The sequence below is a fragment of the Amblyomma mixtum genome, chromosome 6, assembly GCF_055824585.1.
Source record: "Amblyomma mixtum isolate Tamu chromosome 6, ASM5582458v1, whole genome shotgun sequence".
In the NCBI taxonomy this organism is placed as follows: domain Eukaryota; kingdom Metazoa; phylum Arthropoda; class Arachnida; order Ixodida; family Ixodidae; genus Amblyomma; species Amblyomma mixtum.
In genome coordinates this window covers 153,228,837-153,254,751 of record NC_143017.1, presented here as the reverse complement: position 1 = coordinate 153,254,751, position 25,915 = coordinate 153,228,837, and the positions used below count along the sequence as shown (strand labels likewise).

Genomic DNA, 25,915 nt, shown 5'->3' with positions numbered 1-25,915 from the left:
CTTTCCCCATTCTTCTATTCTTTCTTTCGTTCTTTCCTTCTCTCTCTTTTAGCTGGCCTTGTTCTCTTGTTTCTCTCTCCTTCCTTCTTCTCTGGCCAATTTTTTGTCTCTTTCAGTCTGTGTGTCGGCAACAGCGTCCCCTCACTTATTCCCCCTTCTTCTTCTCTTCTTTCTCCCATTGCTGCCTCTCCATCGGTTATCTCATTTTTCTTCCTTCTCTCCTGGCCGCTTCGATCGGCAACCTTCGACGGGCTTCTTCCACGATACCGGCAGGGTGTGCTCGGCGTAACGGCGCGCGCACTAAACGAAAATGAGTACTAAAAGGGGTGTAATAAGGTATAGAGTGGTAGTCTAAGTAACCTTAGTGGGAGGAGGAAGAGAAACGACCAGGATAACATAACTATTCACTAACATTTCCATTCAATCTTTATTGTCATCACATAAGGCCGGCCTTTTTCTTTGGTAGGTTCCCATCATCTGCAGCAAACGGGCTCATAAGAATTTACAGATTGAACGACCCTAGCATTAGGCGCTCCTTCACCACGCTCCTTCGTCGTTCCTAAACACAACTAAAGAGGCGGAATACAGCCTTTGTGAATGGTTTACAGAGTCGGGAGTTTGCTTCTAAGTCTTCTAGAATAGCTATTGTAGCATCCGTGGGAATTGTAACTTTTGTAGGAGCGGGAACGATAGTTCCTCTTATCTTTAAGAGATCTGTAACTCTGGCAATTACGTAGCACGCCGCACAGCGTAGCCCAGAATTCAAACCCCTAGGGCTCCTTGTTTTCGAGAAAGGCGGTGCATCCGCAGAAAATTTCGCTTCTGGTTACGCGTCCAGTGAACCCGCACTCGGTCGCTGCTCAAATGCACGAACAGATAGATGATATCTGCGTTTGATCAACCTTTAAAATGTCCATGCATTGAGTCACAACGATTAGTTTCTATTTTTCTAACGCAATACTTTCGGCAAGATTTTCCCGTCAATCTCCAGACTGAATACTGGAGCGCATTCAAGGAGTAACACGGAATGATTGAGTCAGCGGATCACTTTTGTCAGAGCATTTTTATGTGATTTATTGCCAGGATGAAAGCACTGCTCCTGCTTCTCCTGTTCAGCGGAGGTTTTTCATCTGGTATCTGCGAAAAAGCCAAGAGCAGGTAAGTCTACATCAACATCATCCGAACTGCGAAAATATGAAGCGGCTGTTGTTGTTGTTGTTGTTGTTGTTGTTGTTGTTGTTGTTGTTGTTGTTGTTGTTGTTGTTGTTGTTGTTGTTGTTGTTGTTGTTGTTGTTGTTGTTGTTGTTGTTGTTGTTGTTGTTGTTGTTGTTGTTGTTGTTGTTGTTGTTGTTGTTGTTGTTGTTGCCTCTGAAGCCACGGCTGCCAGGGCAAGCAGCGTCCAGCTCGAGCAGCCATTTCGCCTTTTTCTATCTCGAAGTCTACAGCCGTGGCACAATGTCTATCAGTATTTGTTTGAATTCACCTCCGAATACAATACAAAGTTTCCAGAAAGATTTTCTCCAAAATATTTAATCGCACTTGATCAGCCCTCACACCGCATCTTAGACCTGCCGCCACTGACACCGTGCGTGTGAATTACTGCTGAGTCTAAGGTCAGGGATTGTATGCCTAACTTCTCCGCCCGCGTTTCGGTAGAGGTGACACAGAAGAAGGAATGCGGTCTACTGGGAGTTGACCGCAAATCGCTAAGATTGTCTTCTCGACTGCATTAAATGAAAATCCTAGATTTAGTAATCCTTAGTGCAGCTATGCCAGAACAACATGCAAAGCATAACGTATCGTAAATCGCCATAATCATTCCACTAACCTCGCGTATACCGATTAGTGTTTTATTCTTGTCGCGACTAATATTCTTCAATATTTTTGAGTAGAATGAATTTCTTCCCAGAATTGCACACCATGTACGAAACCGTGTGCATGCCTCTGTGCACATATTGTTGAACATTCGAACCTCGTTGTTACGAAACGGTTTATGACAAAACAATAAATATGACGAAGGAATGACGATTACCCTTGGAAACTCGATCAATACGGGCTATAATGAAAACCCACGACTATAACGAAGTAATTGCTGGGTCCCATAAACTTCGTTATAGCGAGGTTCAATTTTGTTGCTGTTTTATTCGTGTTCCCCTAGTTTTTACAGCGCGCTTAGTGTCAAAAGTAGCAGGCTGCGCCCGTACTCCGTTAGATGAACGCTTCTGACATCCAAGCACTAATTTCAATAATTCTACTTGATGTCTTTGTCATTTATTTTAGGAAACTAGTTCTTTGATTCAACCCTGTACTTTACGTAGGAGCTGCCGAGAGCACAAATACAAGGCTCTGACGAAAAACTGGGCTGGTCAGGTCGCACGCAAACTTGTGAGACTGGCAGTATTAACAGCGACGACATGAGCTTCGCTGTATTACAAGGCTTCGTTATTCAACTTGATGTGCTGATTGTGCTTGTAAAAGCGTTCAGCGCGCACAGTGACGATATCAGTTGACATCGCCTTATTGTAGTTCGGATGATGCTCGAAAAATAAGAATCTACAAATTGGTTTCTCTCTTTAATTTCCCAAGTTAGGATTTGGAAGGGACAGCGAGGGCGAACTGATGTTGGTCTGCATCGATAAGATACTGCGTTCTTACCCCAAAGAGATCACTCTCACTGTAACCGGCTTGTAATGGAATTTTCCTCCGTGGTGCATGCGCTAGAAACGGCGGCTGCACCAAAAATAGGCAACGCTTGCAAAAAATGTTTTTTGGATTGTACTATTTTGTATTACATATACAGGGTGTTTCACCTATGACTTTACTCAAGTTTTAAAGATAGGATTTTGGAGTTAGAAGAGCGCTTTTTACGACATAGCATTTGTCAGCTGTGTAGTACATCAGAGTGCAGCTAAGACGTGCTAACTGGTTAACTAATATTGAATAGTTAACTTTTCAACTATTACTGTTAGGCTCCCTAATTATTCAGAGCATGAAGAGAAAACCTGTTCTGAATGAAACCAGCACTAGCACAACACACAGCGGAATGACGCCCTTTTTCAAAACAAAGCTACTACTTCAACAGACATTTAGCTCTGAAACTGCCTTTTCAATTTCGCGTTTTCGCAGGAACCTTGACACATCGAATGATGGTGCCAGGAACGCCGCAGGTGAAGGTAACAACCCTATCCAACGTACCCTTGATAGCAGTGACAGCACTTATTCCTGAAGCCCTCTGTTAGGCCCGGAACTAGGCCACAAAGTCTACTCTTAGCAATGCCGAACTGTTAACTTCGTGTGTCAGAGAGAACTTCAATTTTGCCTTGCCTTTATGGCTATGTGCAGCCGTTATAGACAGGTTTTGAACATGGTGGACCCTCCTTGCTCATCGCTGAAATAGTGTAATGCGATAACAACAGCATGAACTTTTGTTTTTACGAACATTTCACAACAAAAAACTTTTAGAGGAAGCTCAGCCGCGAAGGCCGCATGCTTGGCCGCTTTACATTTGCGCCTCAAAGCGGAGGTCCCGCGAGGCTAGGCCGTTAGTGGCTCGTCTACAGCGCAAACTTTTGTTTGAACAAACATTTTCCAACGAAAAGCTGTTGCAAGGAGTTCAACCGCTATGGCTTCGTAGACCCACCAACAATCGACCTGCTGCAACGCAGCACGAGCACCCATCACGTGACCGTGGCAGCTTCCACGCCATGCAAAACACGGGACGTCAGAACAGCCGCAGTCAGCAGCCGAGATGCTGCGTACTCCTTAGCGTGAGAAGTAGCGTCGGAAGCGGCAAAATCCAGCCGGACGTGAGGCGAAAGACTTTTCGGTCAAACTGAACACCGTCGCCAGACGAAACCATCATGTGTTCGGGAGTACCGCAGGCGTAGGAACGAGGTATCCGAACTAGCCCCGTACGCCTACAGAGCCGCCTTCTTCCAAACGAGTGCAGGATCGGCCACTAACAACGGGGAGGGTGCACGTCCGGAGTAAGGTGGTGGGTACTCTCTCTACATGGTGACTACTGCGCCTAAATTCTCCACCAAATCAGTCGTCACGTTCACTCTTGAGTCACCAGCAGTAGAACAGCCTGCGCATTCTCCTTATGGACAAACTGTGTCGAAGAACCGAGTTGAAGAAAGTAATCAGTCACTGATTCGGTTAACTGTAAATAATGGGACCTCCTTTTTAGCTGAAGGAACAAAGTGATCTACCTCAGCAAACGCCCAGAGAAGTGTATTTAAATAGAGGCATATACTACGAATATTACAGGAAAGCTTCGCTTTCTTTGAGTGCTGTAGCTATACTCCTAGGTTAGGCAATGGTTTATTCCGTCGCTAGCCTCACTCACATGTTTTCGTAGACATGTTACGAAAGAGCGACTTGTGAGGTAAAAGCTGTAAAAGTGAGGTAAAAGTACTAACAACCGATGTTTTGGCTCAAGTGAAATACATTTTCACTAAAAGCTGCTTAACTTTACGACATGCCGCGAAACATCACCAGAAATACTTCACGTTCCAGTCCCATTCCGGTGTCAATGCCTGGTGTGACGCATGGGGAACTAGGATAGCTTTTTTTATTGCGCGACTTATGCTGCCTCACGCAACTGATTCCAGTTCACGAATAGCAAGCCTGAAGCTTGCACCACGAACTTGCTCCTAAAGGTCCTTTTCTGCTGTTCACAGCTCTTCCCAAGATTCCGCTTTTATCTATCGATGTGTACAAGCTCTAATCTGGCAGTAATGTCTGAATTAGTGTACTTGTCAGAGTACATCGCACAAACCTTCACCATGACTCACATAATGTGGCATGTGTCCCTATTTAAACTTACAGCAACAGTCCGCGAGGTAACGCGTCTCGCTCATGTTTGGTAGTTCAACGGCCGAAGTGTTTTTTTTTTGTTTAATATCGTTACTCTCGGATTGTTTTTTACTCCTAATAGAGGCGCATCGCTTTTTCATTTCAGTCTGGCTTATCTGGAGGGAGGAAGTTCTAGAGATTGCTGAAACCCTTTTGCTTTACAGTATGTTTCATTCGAGGTATTGCGCAATTTATGCGATAGTGTGCTTCGGCTGGCGAGAAACACGAGTAGCAGGAGGTTAATATTAGTGCTTTAACCTTTCGCCTTGCCGTTACGTTTTATTGGATGATGACTTGAAAAGGTGCTGCGGAGTAAGATATAGGCTCACTGTGTGTTTCTCTCCTGCCGAGTGAACATCGTTCTTATTTTCTGATATTTATGATAACATGGTGCTACTCCTTAAAAAATCATCAATACTGAGAACAGTCCTTCTCTGTGTTACATGCGTTAATATGGGCGCGTTTACCAAACCAAGCCTGAACCAACAGCATTTTATCCCGTACTGTTAGCCTATCGAATGCTAAATCGACAAACTAGGCGATCTCTTTGAGTGGGCTGCACAATCAAGCAATAAGTGTGTGGATGGAGATGGAGACACTGGCCTCGGCAATGTAACAATTGATGAGCGATTATTCGGCGTGCCCTTCATACAGATGGAACAGTGATGCCAGCGCTACACGTTCTTGTGAAGAATGCGAACATAAAAGTACCAATAGCTGCCTCGTTGCTACACCCATTAATACAAACTCTTAAATAAACATTCATACTTAATGTTCTCTTACTATAACAGTTTCTCACCGTGGGCTACTTGCCTGCCTGTTGGCCTCAATGCTTAATAGTAAAATATTTTGCCCTGGAAACCAGACAAATTCCACGGGTTTTTAGCCGAAATATATCCAACAAAAGCTAAGTATTATATAGCTGCTAGTCTTGTTGTTGTACTTGAGATTATAATCGAAAAGCATGCAAGAATAGGAACATGCTCGCAATATCTGGCCTGTCTATTTCTTAGCCCTTCACGCTCCTTAACATTTGACTTGAGCCAGCCGCCGCGGTGGCTCAGTGGTAATAGTGCTCGGCTACTGACCCGAAAGACGCGGGTTCGATCCCGGCCGCGGCGGTTGAATTTCTGTGGAGGAGAAATTCCAGAGGCCCGTGTACTGTGCGATGTCAGTGCACGTTAAAGAGCCCCTGGTGGTCGAAATTTCCGGAGCCCTCCACTACGGCGTCTCTCATAGCCTGAGTCGCTTTGAGACGTTAAACCCCATAAACCTAAACCTATTTGACTTGAGCCGACAGAACTGTCCCGGCAGCCATAAGTAGATAAGGTCAGTAAACTGAACAGGTTACTGACACACACCACATCTTTCCACGTCCAAAAATGGATTTAAATCCAAAAATGGATTTACACGTCAGTAAGAGAGTCATATATAACGCAAGAGTGAAGCGACCAATGACCCTCAAAGGAGGCCCTCCAGCCAATGGCGTAAACCGTATTTTTTGACGCCGTGGTTATCCAGTTCAGCCGTGGTCAATCCCCTATCAAATGTAACCCCCCGTGATGTCACGCCAGCACGTACAAGAAGATTAATCACGGCGTCATGAGTCTGGATGGAAGGCTTTGGCTAGAGGGCCTCCTTTGTGGGACATTTGCCGCTCCGTTCTTGAGTTGTATCGTATTGTAGAAGCCGTATTTCTTCCGAAGATAGCATAAAAAATTGCTGAGGATCAGCTTGGCTAAGCCTGGGGAATGCAAAGCATATTAGTGGCTAGGCTTGGTAATACATGGCTTTCCTTGGTTGAATACTTGGTCGTTTTAATACAACCACTAGAAGCCTTCGTCGTGGGGGAAGACAACGGCATGGCTACAGCTGAACGCCGACTAACCCCGAGACGCGCGTTGGGTGAGCGCCTGGATTGCCACGGAAGCCGCGTCTGCCTGCCCGGTGGAGCGAGCGTTTCACCTACACCGAGTGTGAACGCGCGTTCGAAATGCGCGGGAATGCGCGGGTGTGACGGCTAGGGGTCCCACGGCGACGGCGCGAGGTGGAGGCCGGCTCTCTCATCCGATGTCACGTGGTGTGACGTCACGGTGTCACGTGGCGTGACGGCTAGAGGTCCCACGGCGACGGCGCGAGGTGGAGGCCGGCTCTCTCATCCGATGTCACGTGGTGTGACGCCACGGTGTCACGTGGTGTGACGTCACGGTGTCACGTGGGGGTCCCACGGCGACGGCGTGAGTGGTAGCTCTAGCAATATGCTTCGCATAAAAGTCACAGGGGCGCTAGATTACATTGTGTGTTGGCACTGAGACAGCATTAGAGACCATTGATGCCTTCATCAGTAGTGTTGTCACTTTCCTGCAGCTAATAAGTCAATTTAGCTTCCGACCGCACATTATTTTTTCTTTTTCCGATAAGGTTTCTAAAGCCGTCGCATTAAAATGAGCGCTGGAGGTGACCGCTCCACACCTTTCTGACCAACCCAGGCGAAACGTCAAGAGCGCAAGTCAACGTGGGCGAACCCCTGTTCCTGACACCACTTATCCACGCCGGCAAGCATGAGGAGGCCTTGCAGAAAAGCACGGTTGGCAGCCTCGGCGATGTCCCTTATGTGCTCAGCTACTCGGGCTTCATCACTGTCAACGAGCAACTGGGAAGCAACCTGTTCTTCTGGTTCTTCCCTGCAATGGTAAAAACATTCGCTGAAAATTGATTACCCGTGCTTCCTCCATCGAAACCTTTTATGCCCCAGGCAGCAGCGCTGCGGTCCTGCTAGTCTGGTGTAGCACCCACTTAGACAAAGAAGGATTCATTTTATCGCAGAATCACATTTTCTTTATCAGGATGGCGGATAATACGCAAATATAATTTCGAAGTGTCACATTTTGTTAAATAACGTGCAAGAGGAGCCAAAAACGGTTGAAACCAAGGGATACGTGAAGGATATATGTTAGCTTTTTTGTAATTTTCGTTAAGGGGAGAAAGAAATCGAAAAAAGTTATGTTAGAAGATAATGCGATGCAGCAGAAAACAGAACATAACTCTACTGGAGAGCCGAGCTCATGACATACGCACATGGTCTGCACTTCTATACAATGGATTAGCTTGGCCAGCCGCTATCCTCTTACCCACTAAAATAGGTAAGAGGATAAATGTTGAGTGTAGTTCAACATTAAGTAGGTGCTCAGCACCAAGGAAGGCTTCGCGGTGTGGAGCTCTTGAGAGGTTAAGGGGTTTCGTAAAAGACAAGATCGTACAGTCTGCAGTCCATTAAATTATAAAACTAAAACTATTCAAAGCCCCTTCCTTCTATCAAAGCACCTCTTGGATACCATTGAGCAAGTTCACACTGCATGCAGTGAGCCACGCTGCGGCCTCGCAGCATGGCTTCACCCTGCTGTAGAGCACGGCTGCTCCCGGTGTGAACCCCGCGGTACGGTGTGGTGTACACCATGCCAGATGGTAAAAATGTGCTATGAAAAGCTGAAGAACTTGACAGCAAAAAATATACGTAACAGGATGAGCGCTAGTTTTTTTTTTTTCTGTCTTTAAGGTCTGCGACCTTCAAAGTAAAAAAATGCATCTACTTTATTTCTAATTTGCACAAGAAACAAAACGCTCTGCGGTTTTCTGGCCTTCATACGTCCTAAGTACTTCTTATTCTCTTTTTCTTGCGGTAAAGAGTCGTAGCACACATCCGCTTGAATTGTTCACCTTCGTCATATGTAACGGGTTTTCCTGCACCATTTAGGCAGGAGAGTGCTGTTGAAAGGCAACTGTTGTTGGGTACAGTTTAATGAGAGAAACAACGCTCAAGTGAGCATTTTTGCAGCACCGAAAAAAACATGCACCAGGCTAGGGGGCGCTTTCGGCGTCAGCAGCGTCAGTTTTAGCTGGTCCCGTCGCGTTCATACTAGGCAGCATGCACTTGCGTGATGATGCCATTCCGGTTTCAAAAGTGGCTCAAGCTCTTACTTGCGTCATGCTTTTAACCTATGGCTCATTAGATCCATCCAGCTACCTGTGAGCGTGGTGACACACTTAGTGTGACTTAACAGACCGGTTGCTCAGCCACATGTTCTACGAGACGATTCCTGGAAAACAATACTGCAGTCATTTAGAAGGTCTTGAAATCCAACTGCGTGAAAACGCTAAAATTCTAGCAGCGACAAGCCAACACGGCCACGAAGTATGGCGACGGTTAACATCTGTGGGATATGACACACCTGCTGTTGTTCGGGCTTTCCGCGCAGCGTACGTGAAACGTCACCTTTAAAGATGGCATTTTTTCTTGCTCCGTTTTATTTTTTCTAGAACTTCACCCTACTTATTCCTGTCGTGTCATCTTTTGTACTGTACGGTTTTCCGCTTTGATGTTGCATATTTATGACTGGTGTCGCGACCCGCTCACTTCTTGCTTCGGCGATTGCGGGTACGGGGAATACATAAATAAATCTAAGGTAAATGACGCTTTTAACGCACCACCTCTGACAGTTCTTCTGTATGTAAGAACTTATGTTTAGTATGAAGTCACATTTACGCCCCTTTACCAGCCCCTTGTATTCTCTCTTATTCCCGTCTACCTTGAGAAGGTATTATGCAAAAAACAGCCCGAACAAACAGGGGACGAAAGGAAGAATACACAGGAACAAGCACTGACTCTCAACTAAAGTTTAATCACAGGGAACACGCTTATAAAACGAAACATATAACAAAAAACACCAAAACCAGAACGCACGTGCTACTAAGTGATATCCAGATATGCAACCTCAAAGTCACGCAGGAGCAAAGATGGTTTGCAGACACACAATCTTGCTTTCTTTGCCATATTATACGCCTCGATGATTTCCCTGGTCAACTGGTCTGGGTGTTTGTACAAAATACAATGCAAGGACGGAAAAAAGGATTGACACTCTCAGCAATGATAAACTAGATTAGTGGAGCGATTAGATTCTAATGAATTGAGATGTTCTCCGAGTCATGTGTTAATAGAACGTCCCGTTTGCCCAATGTATATCTGACCACAGGACAGGGGAATTTTATAAATTACCCCTTTGGAACATCCCAATTCATTAGATTCTAATCGCTCCACTAATCTAGTTGATCATTGCCGAGAGTGTCAATCCTGTTTTCCGTCCTTGCATTGTGCTGACATTTTGTACAAACACCCCGACCAGTTGACCAGGGAAATCATCGAGGCGTATAATGTGGCAAATAAAGCAAGATTGTGTGTCGGCAAACCATCCCTGCTCCTGCGTGACTGTGGGGTTGCATATCTGGATATCACATAGTAGCACGTGCGTTCTGGTTTTGGTGTTTTTTGTTATCTGTTTCCTTTTATAAGCGTGTTTCCTGTGATGAAGCTTTAGTTGAGAGTCAGCGCTTTTTCCTGCGTATTCTTCCTTTCGCCCCCGTTTGTTCGCGCTGTTTTTTGCATAATGTATCACCAACTCGCCCGCTTAGCTATCCTGTTGAGAAGGTATCCTTGGCAAATTTGTTTTCTCAATCGCCATTCATCAACGCTGCTACTACCCGTCGACTTCGAAAAGCCGGCACGGGGACAATGCGCCAGTGTGTCCCAGTATTACTAAAGGAATGAGCCAAACTAAACTGCCGGATTTCTTTCATTTCATCGGACTAAAAAAAAATACAGTATATTATCCGCATCGCGCTCCTCACGACAAGTCTCATTTCCAAGCCAAACTTAAAAGAGGATGGCCGCATTCCCGTAAGCGTCCACTCCCAGGTCTACATTGTCGTTGTGGCGAAGGTACCACTGCATAACACCCCTATTGGCCAGAAGGCGCATGCGAAAGTTTTCGGTTACAACTTGTGACGGTGATAGCGACGCCCATTATTGCAGAAAAACAAAACAGTACCCTTTCTCAAAACCCCACCCGGACCCCCGAGCAGTTAATTCAAAACTAATGCATTGCAGTCAGCTTCGAAACAAATCTATGAAGTTAGTAGATGTTGATTCTTTATTTTCCCACACAAAAAAAAAATGATTTTTATCAACTGGTCCTGCGTGCAACACATCGTACCATGGGTGCACACAACGTTCATCTATAGTTTGCTAGTGCACGCCACTCACTCCACAGCTCCGGCTTCTGCAACTTTCAGGCACTGACGTAACCTGCAAGAAGTGTACTCCCCAACTTTCAGTCTGATTACTATTTCACAGGAAAACCCCAAATGGGCGCCGGTAATGCTGTGGCTCCAGGGAGGACCGGGTACGTCCTCACTTCTTGGCCTGTTCGTGGAGCACGGCCCTTACTACGTGGACGAGCACAATGCGGCTGAGCTGCGCCCAGTCACGTGGACACGCACTATATCGGTTCTCTACGTGGACAACCCAGTGGGCACCGGCTTCAGCTTCACGCGTAGTGAGGACGGCTACGCCCGCAACATGTCCGACGTGAGCAGGGACATGCTGGAGTTTCTGCAGCAATTCTTCACACTCTTCGACAGTTACTCCTCGAACGATTTCTACCTGGCCGGGGAGTCTTACGCTGGTGAGAGCTAATTCTAAAAGAACCGTTTTTTATAGATTCAAGAGGAGACATAACGTTTCTTCTCAGACGAAAGTGATTCAAAGACGCGTATTTCAGGGCTGCAACAAAACGGAAGTTCCTTTTCTAATACATGGGCATTTAGGCAAGGCGTGTGAGCGGATGAGATTAAGAAGTTTGATGGGATATGGTAGCCGCAGCTGACAAAAGACAGGGTTAACTGAAGAAACATGGGAGAGGCCTGTGCCTTGCAGTGGGCATAGACAGGATTATGACGATGATGGTGTTACTGGAAATCACCGGCAACTCCAGTTTTCTGCCCCGCGTCTTAAATTAAGCTAAGCCATATTCCTCGTATATGATTAGTCTAGGCCCGAGGAAATCTTCAAGTTTCTCTGGAGAACAGGAAATTCACAGTGGAATTGTGAATGTGTTCTAAAGTTCACGCTTGCTTATTGGTCTCTGCGGCTGCAGCGGCGGCCCAAAAAATGGTCGGGATTCAACGTGCCTTCATCCTAGTTATACGAGCGCAAGCTCTGTTAAGCATGGTCTCCACTGTCTCAGCTCAAATGTCAAGGTCAAGGGTCAAAGTCAGTGGTCGAGGTCAGGTGCCCAATGGTCACAGACATATGATCACGTGGTCATACTACCATAGCTTGGGCCATACCACCATGCAGTTCAGTTAGGTTTGGACTGAGGGGCCTTGAAGGTCATTTTGTCATCCACCTGGAAACCGGAAGTTGTACCCCGAGGAGTAGAGCTCTCGCTCCAAACAAGACGACGTGAAAGAAGTTTGGCTTTGGCAATCTGCGACAAGTCCATTGCCGATATGAGCTCTCGCTTTGCTATGCCTCGAAGAAAACAGACCAACAAGGTAGCCTCGCTGAGAAGCAACATATAGCTGGTGACATGAGACCCGGCACAGTCCCTTCGGGCTGCCGCTGCGGCGAATTTCGGAAACCAGCGCTCGAACGAAACATCCCCGCGTCCTCCTTCGTCGACTACCGCGTGAGCCCCGGGTCACGACACTAGAACGAGCAATCATCAGTACGCATTAAAAAACTTCCTTAGCGGGCTCCTTTACACGTCTTCACCAAGTCAACGTTGGCCAATATACATTCGTACTTTTGAGCCTTCCTCCCAGGGATCACACTAGCTCAGTGGCTCCATAGGCAGCCGCGTGCAGGCTGGTTTGTCAAGTACCAACATCGCAAATAATTCTCTGACGAGGCAAAAGCGCAGGGGCCCGCAGTAAGTTCTCTGTGTCCATCACAATCTCCCACTTGGGCATGTGCGCCGTTCATTTACATGGAAAAGCTGTTATAAAAAGCCCACTCCGAAAAAGGACTCAGCGTCGCCTGTGGAAAATCCACAGCTACAACGTAATACGAGCTCTACTTAGGCACCCGAGGTCGCGCGCAGCAGCGATAAGCGGTAGCGCTATGCTAAACGATTTTCGCGTTTCGTTCCACGGTAAATCGTCGGTTTTGGCGGTAGGGTTGCAGCAAGATCCCGCGACTATGCTGGTCGCACTTCACTCGCCCGTGGCCGCTACGTCGTCTTTGCGGCTCAGAGCGGAGGTCGCGCGGGGCGTGCAGCTCTTCGTCATGGCAGATGCGTGACTATGGCATCAGCCGCAGTCAGCAGGCCGAAATTCGATGTGCTCATGAGGGTGAGAAGAAACATCAGTTACGGCAAAATCCAGGCACGGGAGTATCGAATCAGGCCTAATTGCTCGTTTGGTCGTGTCGGACCGCCAAAGGGGCCGCTCGCCTACTAAACGCATCCCAATGGATAAACATCGTAGTCGCACATTCAAGAAAGAGAAATGCCGCTGCGGGGAAAGTTTTCGCTCGTTTGTTCGGGTTAAGCACTTAATTTGTATTCTTTCCTCAGCCGTGTGCGAGTTAATTGATTCATAGGAAGTGTCAGATGCAGTTAAAATGCCATATAAGCATGCCTGGTAGACCACAAGGCAGCCAATCTGTTTTATTTTCTGCACGAACGGTAATTTATCTATGCCTAGCTCGCTGAGAACCGTTTGCACGCAGCAGAAACACTTGCATGACATTGGCGCTCTCCTTAAGTCGCAAGGATGCTATATGCTTTGACGTGCAATGCTCTCCGCAGGCAAATACGTTCCTGCCATTGGAGCCGCCTTGCACGAGTCAAAAGGCAAGCTGCGAGTGCCAATCAATCTCAGAGGTATCGCCATTGGTAATGGCATGATCGACCCGATTTCCTTGCTCCGCTATGGGCCCTACCTGTACCAGATTGGGCTCATGGACCGGCACCAAGCAACTCGCATGCAGGAATACTGCGACCAGGCCGCGCAAATGGTCCGTGAGGACCGCTACGTGGAGGCCGCCTTGCTCATGGTAGAGGCGATTTACGGCACCCTCTCAGGAAATCCTACGTACTTTGGAAACGTCACCGGCTATGAATATGCATACAATTACTTGCTCACCAAACAACCCGAGTCGCACTCGCGTTACGAGACCTTCGTCGAAACCCCTGTGGTACGCCGAGCCATCCACGTGGGAGGAGCTGAGTTCAACAAAAGTAATCCGGCCGTGTCGCTTCATTTTGGGAAGGACATCATGAAGTCGGTCAGGGACCAGTTCGCACTGCTTTTGGACAACTACAAGGTAATCTTTTCCTACGCTCTTATATGTCGCGGCTGCGTAAAAACTCACGAAAGCAGTGGTCGGACTAGCAACGCACTTAAGGGTGCCGAAATGCCTAGGCCTACGGGCCGCCATGTGAAACTGACCACATTGACGTTTCTGCAAATTATCTACATCTACAGGCAGAAAGAATGATAACGGGCTGGCTGTTAGGGCAGTAGAGTGGATACCAAATCAAGTGAAACATAGCCAATAGCAGCAGAAAGTCACGCAGGAATATAAGGACAGCATATTTTCTAGAAGATGGCGGCCGTTCTCGGCATCGTAAGGACAGATTTGAAATCGATGGGAGAGTCTTTTTCTTTCTCAGTGAATTTTAAGTCACTCCCCTCTGATGAATAGCACGCTAGTCAAGCAACAGCTGGATTTCTTTGCGAATCCTGCAGAAGAGACTTAAGTAGCATGTTTCAATAATAAATTAAACCACACCTTTACAGTGTCCCTGTGGGCAGTACATGATAATTCTAGATATCAGTTTCATATGGCTAAGAAGCATGCCAGTTTACGTGCAGATTTGCATACGAGAGTGCAAGCGCAGTGTTCCTTTAAATATTTCCCACGCTACTGCATTATGCTAGCATATACAGTGAGGCTCGTGTAGCATCCTCAATACCAAAACGGCCGCCGCGGTGGCTCAGTGATTATGGTGCTCGGCTGCTGACCCGAAAGACGCGGGTTCGATCCCGGCCGCAGCGGCTGAATTTCTTTGGAGGAGAAATTATATAGGCCCGTGTACTGTGCGATGTCAGTGCACGTTAAAGAACCCCAGGTGGTCGAAATTTCCGGAGCCCTCCACTACGGCGTCTCTCATAGCCTTAGTCGCTTTGGGACGTTAAGCCCCATAAACCAACCAACCAAAACTGCTTCAGAGTGAGGCGAGCTTTTCTCATCATCACTCTAAACACTGAGTGCCAAGGTCACTACTACAGCTATGGCCTAACAACGAACATGGCAGCCCACGAACTCCTGAACAGGACGATACCTAGCCAGGCACACGAACTCTCGCGTACAGAGTTTTTAAAGCATCAACAATATAGAACATATATAAGCGCTGAAGTATGAAAAGCTGCTCCTAATCCGGATCCCATATTTTGTTCTATTTCCAAAGGCACTCCACTACACTGGTCAACTAGACATCGCCTTCCCGTACCCAATGGCCGAGGCCTTAATGTCAACTCTGCAATGGACGGGGGCGCAGGAGTTCGCCAATGCCAAGAAGCAAATTTGGCGTTCGCCCGACGGTGACGAGGTGCAGGGCTACGCTAAACAAGCCAAAAACTTCACGATGATTCTCGCTCGTAACGGGGGTCATATACTGCCCGCAGACCAGCCAGAAGCGGCGTACGAAATGATCACCAGATTCATCAACAACATCCCGTTTGTGATTTAGAAGGCGAGCTCTTTGGCACTCAGAAAGAGGACTGGTTTCCACGCCACCAGAAAAATAGCCGCCTTGCTGAGCAAGCCATAGGTTGCGAAGAGTTTTGTGCCTTTTGTGTGAAGTGATTGTGGTTCATCCTGACAGATATATGTTGCCATACACTTTCCTTAGTCGCTTTGGGACGTTAAATCTCCATAAACCAAACCACTTTGCTGAATGCACTAGATGCAAAATTAAAGATTGAAGAGCTGTTTTTTGTATATAATTAAAAAGGCGTTTGCGAAACAAAGGTGATGTTTTTGATCGACAAAAGTGCGCATTTTAACGTACAACTAAGTCATCTTCAATATTCTAGCAAGCATAGGGAACAAACGCGGGGACAAACGCTTGATGCGCGATAGCCGTGTTCGCTACCTTACCTGAATGCGGCGAAAAATGCAACGCTAAAAATAAATTTGGTTATTTTCACTGCGTAACATCACTGAGCATTGTATCTGCCCCGAAGTTTTGCAGGTCTCATATTATTCAGTCAACAGAATAATGAGAGGTGGCACACTCTACTTCATATCAAAGCCTGTTTCCATTCCACGGTGCGAATCGATAAAGCCATGTCACCTGTTTCAATTAACAAAAATGAGAGCCACACTACTTTTCACCCACTTTTTCACTTGGCTTCTATGGGCATCGCGTACTTAAGGTGGTGTTTTTGTTTTGTTTTGGTTTGGTTTGGTTTGGTTTGGTTTGGTTTGTTTAGAGCGCCTTGTACCCTCAGTCACAAATTAAGTGACGGGTACTGCACTCAGTGTGGACTCTAAGTGCTTTATTATAAATATATATATTCTGTGACTACTTTGTTTGCACGCAATAAAAATTAAATATATATCTTTGTCAGGCGTCAGTTATGATTCATAGTTGAGCAAACAAAGAACGAAATTACCGGCGTCGTTCTACTGCGGTTGACGCCGGATTGCTATCTCGGTACTAATGGTAGGTTCTTGCTCGGGGGAGAAGAAAATCAGGGCATCAATGCTCGGACAACACCTTCCTGATTTCAATGCCAGCCAAATCAATCGGTTTCAAGAAACCAAGCCCTCTCCTACCAAACCTCATAAAGCTCTCCCATTCACTAGCGTTCGTGTAGCCCCTCCCGGACAGTCTCAGGAACACAAAGTACCGCAACACCAGCGGCACAGATCACGAAACAAACAAAACAACTTTTTCATCTCTTTTATTTCGTAAGGCGGAGCTTTCCAAGGAGCATTCGCAAGCCATTCCAGCATCTCTCGCTGTGACCTAAGCTCTGTGACGTAATTGTTGGCGATGCAGCGCTACGAATGAGCTGCATCGCCGCGAGTAAACTAACAGAACCGGCAAATTGCGTCCCATTGTGCAGGAGTGACGTGGCTGATATTAAGATAACGGAAGCCTCGGGCAAAAAAGGACATGCTGTTTTAAGCAGTCGGCACGTGGTAAGTCGATATGACATTAAAAATCAATCCATGGAGGAACTCGATGACCTCGAAACGCGAAGAGATTTCGTTGGGCATCTCAAGCTTTTAAGAACGCTGTCTCCTCACAGATCAGGCCGGACATGATGCAACAAACCGTCGATGGGAGTTCCAAGCTCTAAAATGTTACGCAATCATTCAGGACGATTGTGTGAGAACAATGCCTACCTATGCCAAATGCTAAGCGAAGTAACATGGCCATGCAGCTCCTCAAACAAGCCTTATGCGCCAGTGTAAAGTTCGTGGTTTCCCTCGTGTTTACAGGAGTTGGCCCGCATTTCTCATGACTGGAAAGCTGTCGGAGACCAAGGAAGTGGAGCGCAACGTAAGCTCTCAGAGCAAAAAAGAGCGAAGTTCAACACTGTTTTAACTTCGTAATCATAAGGCAGGATATACGGAATCGTATCCGGCAGTTTTTCTTTGTACAAAAGCATCACAATGGACATAAAAGGGTGTCCGAAGAAAGATGTCAACTCCACAAATTATCAAATAAATTAGCAGTGCAACGGATGTGAGTGGTAAGTATCGTGAGGTAAACTGTCACTTCTCCTAACATACGGCAATACGAGAAGTCAGATTTCTTTTATATTTATTACTCCTTGCACTGAGCAATAAATTCCCCTTCTCGAAGTGCACGATGGACGTAACAGGCACAATTCTAAGGTAGTGCAGGCATATCCATCGAAAGCCAGTCGCTACGACGAAATCAGCAATAGCTTGCATTAAGGTTTCGAATCAGCCATGAATAAAATAAACACGAAGTGCACTGACGGTCGACTTCAGTGTGAAGGTGTAAAACAAGCAGGCAATAGATAACTACGGCAAAGTTCTAGGGATGGGAGAGCAGCACTATTAGTAAATGTACTGAAATGTTTAACCTAAGAATCGTTAGCACTCTTGTACCTGTCTACTATAGAGCTTTTGGATCGCATCAAACACAAACAACCATCCAGGAGGAAGCAGCGATGTGCCAGCCACTGACTAAAGCATGGTCTGCGATAACCTTTACTATCATTCAAGGCCCAAAGCTCCCCTTCACTCCAGCGCCAGCAGTGGCTGAGATGGTAGCGCAGTGTCTTGAGTCACAATGACACCTCCCCGCCAAACACAGAGTGACACCTTTTTGTCTTTAACAGAAACCAAAACACGAAGACGAAAGGGTTAATTCGGCCTAGCTGCTGTGTGGCGGGAAGTAATTTCTCTTCGGCGGCATGTCGAAAGCTTCGATCTTCACGTGAAGGACACCGCGATACCTAACGACCCCTCCACCCGCCCTCTTCCTCATGTTAGCAGTGTACAAAGATGCTGCAAGCCAACTGCCTGATTGGGCAGTTACCCATTCATTGAAGTCCTCGACTTATAGATTTAAGCATGTTCCCACCATTCAAACGGGAGCTTTTCGACTTGTACAATGAACTGTCACTACTTTAATTCTCTGCCTGTGGTTACACCAGAAACGCTCATAAAGTTTTTTTATTTCTTGGTCCTAAACTCGTGTTCAGGTCACTCGGTATTTCTTCGCCCGAGCAAAGCAACCTTCATGGCAGCAATAACTATTTTTCAACAAGCGCCAGAATTCGAAGTTTACGCGAGAAAGTCTTAAGGGCCCCATTAAAGGCCTACTTGACCGAAAGTTTACTTCGGCTAATATTGAGCTCGATATAGTGTGCATGTTATGAACAATGTTTATTTTTAATATTAGGGCTGTGAAGCGTCTAGTATTTTAGTTATAAGCGTTCAAAAACCTCTGTAGCAGACGACGCAGTCCCCTAACGATGTGTTGGACAGCTAACAAGTCGGACAGGAAATGACGCATCTTTAAGACACCGGCATCGCCTGCTCGCCAGTTTCAGGCTTTCTGAAGTGAGTGCGAACCCCTTGTAAGCCCTTCTTCTGGCGCGTTTCTGGCTGTTTTCATCGCGAACCTCAGTGGTGTCCGAGTAAAATGAACTGCTGGCATCATGTCGAGGAAGTGCGTGGACGCGGAAAGGAATACGAGGAATGCGGAAAGCACCATGTATACCTCTCGGCCACTGCCCTTCACACCCGATCTCGAAAGCTGGTGTCAACTCTCTGGCGCTCAGGCTTTAACGTGAATTCTTCTTTCTTTTTCAACACATATAATGGTGGGCAACTGACGCTTGTCCCTCGCGCTAACCCCTTTCGTGGGTTGGGCTTTGCCAATAGGCCTTTCCCGGTCTACATCATGCAGCAGGGCACGTACAGGCGCGGCCATAAGTAAACGGAGCACGCTATTGCGTTCGAAGTGCAATCACGTTTTCTCCATTGGTAATGAAGAAGCGGTGTTTGTCTACAAGACAGCCCACAAACCTCCTCTACCAGCATGCGCGTACCACTGCTGGAAATTTCAATTAGGTGACGCGTGAAAAATATTCGAAGACAGTTGCGTGGTCCGTTTACTTTTGTCCGCGCCTGTACGTGTTTCTGGCCCGATCGGCAAAGCATGCCACGAACCGAGAGGGTTATAATTGGAGGAAGAAAGGCTTCGAGGCGTCTCTGACCGGGAGAATAAAGAGGACGGGGGACCGCTCGTCACAAGCTAGCTTAGGCGGTTCAGAAGCTAAAGTAGACGGCTTTGCTCATCGAGCAACGCCCTTTTGACGTCACGTTGTTTGCACCAGGCAGAAGTCTACGGAGAGGTCTGCTTCGTCTGAAATGGAATCAACATGCACGCGCTTATTGAAGGTACAGCTCTGCCCAATGAGCAATAATGCCGTCGTGCACCGAGTGTAACTGCTGCCGCGAAGACTCGCAGGCCGGGCTGAGAATCCTTGAAGGTCACACGTGTGTTACTGAAAACGTCGAATTTCTTACTGCCTCACGCCGTTCATACTTGAGGTCGATTACAGGAAGCTTCAGTATTACCATCCTAGGCGCTTCTCCAAGACCTCGGAGACCTGAACGCATGTAATTTGAATGATACCTGCAATATATTTTCAAAGGCAGACAACACGTACGTAATTTTGATTACATATTCTGCATTATTATCAGTCGATACAGATACACTGCGTTCTGGCAATCTGCGGGGTAGGCGTACACGGTTGACTGGGGTCCTGCAACCACGTCGTTCTGTCCAGCTGTGTGGTTTGAAAGATTAGAAAAACTTTTCTATCCCTGCAGTCCACAAGTTTTAAGTGGTTCTAGATAAATACAGTAATGAACGCAGCGCATAAGTTTTTGTTCATTTGAACCGGCATGTACTTTGCAACGCGCAGTGGTTTGCCCGACCGAGGTGCGCAAAAATGAACCAGCCCACCATCGGCACCGCATTGATGCCACGGTCCTCGAAGAGAAAAATTTATTTATTTTGCAACAAAAATCTTGCTTCTGGCATATTCTTTCGCTTAACACAGCGCTTAATTCTGTAGAGGTCCCTTTTTTGACATCCAGCTCTTTTGTTGACTTATCTCGTGTTCACAGCACCGGTTTCAAATTCATATGCACAGGTAAGAATGCCTTTCGACAGGGGAGAAAAATAAGAAGGCAAAGTAGAAGACAGGACATTTTTTTTTTTTATCAAGACAACAACCAATATTGCACGCACAACACAGCGCACATGTGCTGTTGGCACGCGCTTGCCCGCTCAAACAAGCCGACTGGATAATGTAATTTTTTTTTATTTGGCCTTTATTTGAATATGCTTCCTTCCTTCGAGATGTCCAAACTTTGCACAAGCTCTAATCGAATACTGCCAGGCATACAACGCTCACTAGCCTTGCGGCGCGATCATCTTCGCTGAGGTTGAGCGAGGAGTTTTCTAGTCTTCTACAGCAAATAAAACAAGTTTAAAACTTTTTCTGAGGCGTTTCATGCGATTTAAGATGTGTGTTTTCATATATAACCAGTATTTATTGCGCAAAGTGCTGCACGCGCTACCGGTACCAGCGCTTTGCACGAGTCGCAACGAGCAGACGCTCCGAACCTGTGCGGGCTCCTGTCTCAAACGTGCGTCACTTCCGGGGGGCGGCAATGGCGCCCGTTTTTCCAGTTTCGGTATTGAAAACTCTGATTTCTGTGTGCCGTTGGCCTCGTAACTCTTGGAACAGGAACGTAATGTTTTGTGGGCAGCATAATACGATGGTGTACTATGAAAAAACAACCTTTTTACGGTTTGCAAAACTTCGGTCAAGTAGGCCGTTAACGTTCGACAAAAAAGGCAGGCGTATAAGCCCACTTCAATAGTATAAAACAGAAATTGAGGGGAACACTTAAGCTCCGCCTTAACAGTATGACGCATTGGCGTTACGGGCAGTGCCAATACACACGAAATTAGTCATTCTCTACTTTACATCCATAGACTCCCCAGGAGCCCTCATACCACTCCTGGCGCAGTGGTGTACCGGTGAGTAGATGCGCCTATGTCCTGCAGTGGCAGGTGCTGCCAGCGGTGAGGTTTGTGAGACCCACTTTACTCTTCCTGAGCAACCTCACGCGATAGTTTGCTCATAATCCGGGAGGAGTTAGGTTGTGATGACGTTACAAGGTCACGTGACCTATGTGGCCCACTTTTCACCTGCGTTGCTTCGCTCACAATTTTTCGCGGACTTTTCGCCCACGGCCAATGACGCCTACACCAGGTTTTCAGCAGCATAGGAACCTTAACGCTGTCCCGTTAAAAAAAAATGTTGGCCGGTGGTTCAGTGCGAAAGCACACTTTTTTTTCAATGTGGTCACTACAGCCACGTACCTCAAAGCGCGATTGTGGTGTACACTCAGCATGGGGGCCTGTTATGCGCCTTTAATTTCATCAAAATCATCGGAATCTGCAACGTTGCCAACGCCAGCCGGGGCCAAGGCCAAAATTGTCATTGCTAATTTACCCAACGAACGCACAAGGGATTAGGCAAAAACCACGTTTGTGCAACAATGTTGTCAACCCCAACAGGTTTTGAAATTGAAAATTGAGAATTGGTTTTTGGGAAAAGGAAATGGCGCAATATCTGTCTCACATCTCGGCGGACACCTCAGTCGCGCCGTAAGGGAAGGAATAAAGGAGGGAGTGAAAGAAGAAAGGATGGTAGAGGTGCTGTAGTGGAGGTCTCCGGAATTTTTTCGACCACCTGGGGATCTTTAACGTGCACTGACATCGCACAGTGGTATAAGTTGATTGAAGTTGGCCTAACAGTGCTTGATGATTTTGTCGATTTTGATGGGTAAGTTTTTTGAGTGTAAGCCGAGTTTGCTTTTTAGCTTCAGGGTTTCACATTCACGAGCTGGTCTAGACGAAGCAGAGAATCTCAAGGCGCTGCATGCCTTTGTGCTTAGTCGCATTCTTTACGCCACTCCTTACCTGAACCTCTCCTAATCCGCATGGCTACCAAAGCAGCCCTCAACCAATTAAAGAGCACTAGCACGGACAGGCTCTTAAAATTAGGAATGCACAACACTATACAAGAACTTATAGATGCATATCGCTACACACAGTACCTCCGTCTGGTTGGCACGGAAACCGGACGATATATACTGTATTCTCTGGGAATTCGCATACAGCACACTCTACCGACTTCATTTGTCTCCCTCGCGCCATACACACGGCGCTTATCCTCAAACCTCTTCCTAAGAATTTCCACCCTGAATACCACCAATCCCGCCAAGTCGCGCGAGCCAAAGCTCTCCATAAAGAATATGGCACTTCAGAGGCTGTGCGCTGGGTGGACGCCGCGTGTGGTCCAGACCGTTCAGTAGCTGTGGCTTACCATCCAGCAGCTCGCCCACTTTCCCATTTCATAGACCCCCCGTGTACCCCCCAAGAAGCATAGGAAGCAGCTATAGCAATAGCCATTGCCCAAACCAATGCGGCTTATATAGTTAGCGATTCCAAAACAGCCATTCTTAACTTCGCCCGCGGACGCGTCCATCCCCCCGCGTGGCAAATATTGAGAATGTGCACCCTAAATTCCGATAGGCGTATTGAGCTCGTGTGGGTGCCGGCTCACTCTGGCAATCCCGGAAATGAGGCCGCCGATAACATAGCCCGAGGACTTATTTGCCGGGCAAATGGCGACCCCAGCCGGGATTTCTAGAGGGAGCGGGCACACACGTTCTCAGAACTCACTCAACAAGCACGCCTTGCCCGTCGACTCTATCCTCCCCCCCCCCCCCACATATCCCACTCCCAACAAATCCTCTGGAGGCGACTCCAGACCCGATCTCTTCCTACCCCTCAGCTTCTATCCTACTCCCGCCCGGTTCCCCAGAGTAGATAGATAGGATAACTTTATTTGGCTCTAGCACAAGTGCTTTTTTTTTATGTGGTCAGATGAGTCCATCCGCAACGGTCGGTTGCCCCTATTCCAGGGCTCCGCTGGATGCTGCCGTCAGCTGAGCTCGCCGTATCAAACCGATCTGGTCATCGCGGCAGTCGCTGGAGAGCAGACCCTCCCATTGCTCCACACTGGGGTTTTGTATAACTGGGACGATGTAGACTTTCTGACATGCCCATGTGATGTGATACAGTGTAGGTTTTTCATGGCACCACGGACAATTGTGTGCGTAAAGTGTGGGGTGAATTTTACTTAGTGTGTTTAGATTTGGATATGACCCCGTTTGCAGTTGTCTCCATGTGACAGCCTCTTCTTTGTTTAAAGATTTGTGCGGTGGTGGGTACCGCATCCTGCTGCCTTTGTAGTTGTTGAGTATGGCCGAGTATTCCTGAGGTACTGGCAGGGATTCCTCAAGGTCGTTGACGTTGGATGCTCGGTAGTTAGTATATCCTTGAGCTATCCTGTCTGCCTCTTGGTTTCCTGCCACCCCCGTGTGCCCCGGTACCCAGATGATCTTATGTTTGATCGGCTTGTGTGGTTTTGCATGTGTTTGTTGCGTCTTGCAGTCTACAGAGCGGAGTATGCGGAGCGCTCTGTGACCTACTCTGCCGCAAAGATAGTTGCGGCAGGCTGCTTGTGAATCAGTAAGAATTGTCAGTGACCGCCCAGTCCGATAGCCCTCCGCTGCCGCTAGAGCGACGGCCGCTTCTTCAGCCTCAGCTATCGTGCAGTCTTGCAGGGAGGCGCTGGTAATCTCGTGTAATTCCGAGTTGACTACAGTTGCCACTGCGTTGTTGGTGCCTTGTCCCCTAGTCATGGCATATGTGGCAGCGTCGACATACACTGTTGTATCCTGGGATGCGTGTGTTTTCTGTAAGCGGTCGGCCCTTGCCTCTCTTCGGTCTTTGTGGAGGTTCGGGTCCATGTTTCTTGGTATTGGTGCCACCCTGAGCGTGCTGCGGTACTCATCGGGGATCGTTTTAGTTCTCAATATTTCTCGAATTTGTTCGGTGTAGCCCAGTTTCTTTAAAAGAACTCTGCCTGTGGAGGTCTGCTGTAGTCTGCGCATTTGGGCAACATGCTGCGCTTCCCGTAATTCCTCGAACGTGTTGTGCAGTCCCAAGGCTAAGAGCTTTTCAGTTGAGGTGTTATGGGGTAGCCGAAGCGCGGTTTTATACGCTTTGCGTAAAATCGCGTCCGCCTGTTGTATTTCACTTTTGATATGATTGTAGTACGGGAGACTGTATGTCGCCCGGCTGACCACTAGGCTCCTGACCAGCTTGAGTGTGTCTTCTTCGCGCATGCCATGACGTCTGTGTGAGATGCGCGTAATCATGCGGGCCACTTGAAGTGTAGATGCCTTTAATAGCGCAAGGGTGTTGTACAGCGTTGATTTGACTGTATCCACATCCCTAGTACCCGTATGAGTGTCTTCTCTGGTATTGGTTCTCCTTCGAGGTAAACTTGTAGTCGAAGTTCTTTACTGGTAGGGACTGTTCGGTTCCGTTTTCCTCTCCAAACCCGTAAGAGCTCAGATTTTTCGGTCGAGCATGCTAGCCCTCTTGCTTTGACATACTTTTCAACGCAGGTGGCCGCTTCTTGTAGCCTATCCTCTTTCTCGCCGAGTGAGCCAGTGTTAGTCCATATTGTGATGTCGTCGGCATAAATGGCATGGTGGATGTCGTCAATTTTTTTTAGTTGCTTCGCCAGTCCGATCATGGCCACGTTGAATAGCGTGGGTGAAATGACCGACCCTTGAGGTGTTCCCTTGTTAGGCGTTCGAAACTTCTCGGACCGAAGTTCTCCTATACCGATGGTTGCAGTTCTGTTGGATAGAAATGATTTGACGAAGCTGTGAATCCTGCGCCCGCAGTTCAGGTTGTCCAGGCCCGTAAGGATTGCTGCGTGGCTCACATTGTCAAAAGCCCCTTTGATGTCTAGGGCCATTATCACGTTTTCTCCGTCCCGAGGAACGTTCCGAAGTACACCTTCATATAATTGGAGGAGTACGTCTTGAGCTGATAATTTTGCTCTAAAGCCGAACATGCTGTGAGGGATCAGTTCGTTGTCTTCCATGTAGTTTTGAAGTCTCTGCGTTACCACTCGCTCGTATAGTTTTCCCAGGCATGACGTAAGCGAGATCGGCCTGAGGTTTTCTATCTGCAGTTTCTTGCCTGGCTTGGGTATCATCACCACTTCAGCATGTTTCCACTCCTCGGGGACAGTTTCAGCTTCCCAATGTTTGTTGAGGAAGTCTGTGCACTCTCTGCGGAGCATCGCACGCCACCCTGTACCACATCCTCTTCGGCTGCCCTGCCGATCCTCCCCCGCCGGGACACAGCCCGCCATCGGTACATGGGAGGAATGGGAGGCCCTCCTTGCGTCGCAGGACCCGGGCACGCAACTTCGCTGTGTGAACCGGGGTTCCAGTGCCATGGCCCTAGGTGGCCTGGACACATGCGCGTGATGTGAGAACTGTGCGGTGGCCCTGAAACCTTGCACGGTCCAAACTCTCCTGCATAATAAATTTTTCCATTCATCCATCCATCTGACATCGCACAGCGCACGGGCGCCTTTTGCGTTCTGCCTCCATCGAGACGCGGCCGCCGCGGTCGGGTTCGAATCCGCGCACTCTGGATCAGTAGCAGAGCGCCCTAACCACTGAGCCACCGCGGCGGGTAAA

General features: G+C 47.5%; 1 protein-coding gene across 1 annotated transcript; it reads left to right on the top strand.

The window, feature by feature from the left end:
* The first annotated feature begins 1,084 nt into the window (after window positions 1-1,084).
* Window positions 1,085-16,131, top strand: LOC149340819 (venom serine carboxypeptidase-like). Its single transcript, XM_089549711.1, has 6 exons — window positions 1,085-1,158; window positions 3,127-3,173; window positions 7,347-7,549; window positions 11,045-11,375; window positions 13,503-14,020; window positions 15,168-16,131. The coding sequence occupies exons 1-6, from the start codon at window positions 1,085-1,087 to the stop codon at window positions 15,447-15,449; spliced, it is 1,455 nt and encodes a 484-aa protein (XP_089405837.1). The 3' UTR covers window positions 15,450-16,131.
* Window positions 16,132-25,915: the final 9,784 nt, after the last annotated feature.

What these genes read in the sequence shown, in the direction of transcription:
- LOC149340819 (XM_089549711.1), top strand. Translation starts at nt 1,085, where the DNA reads ATGAAAGCACTGCTCCTGCTTCTCCTGTTCAGCGGAGGTTTTTCATCT. An exon ending in TGCGAAAAAGCCAAGAGCAG is followed by an intron (nt 1,159 to 3,126) that starts GTAAGTCTACAT and finishes GCGTTTTCGCAG; the next exon opens with GAACCTTGACACATCGAATG. An exon ending in TCTGGTTCTTCCCTGCAATG is followed by an intron (nt 7,550 to 11,044) that starts GTAAAAACATTC and finishes ACTATTTCACAG; the next exon opens with GAAAACCCCAAATGGGCGCC.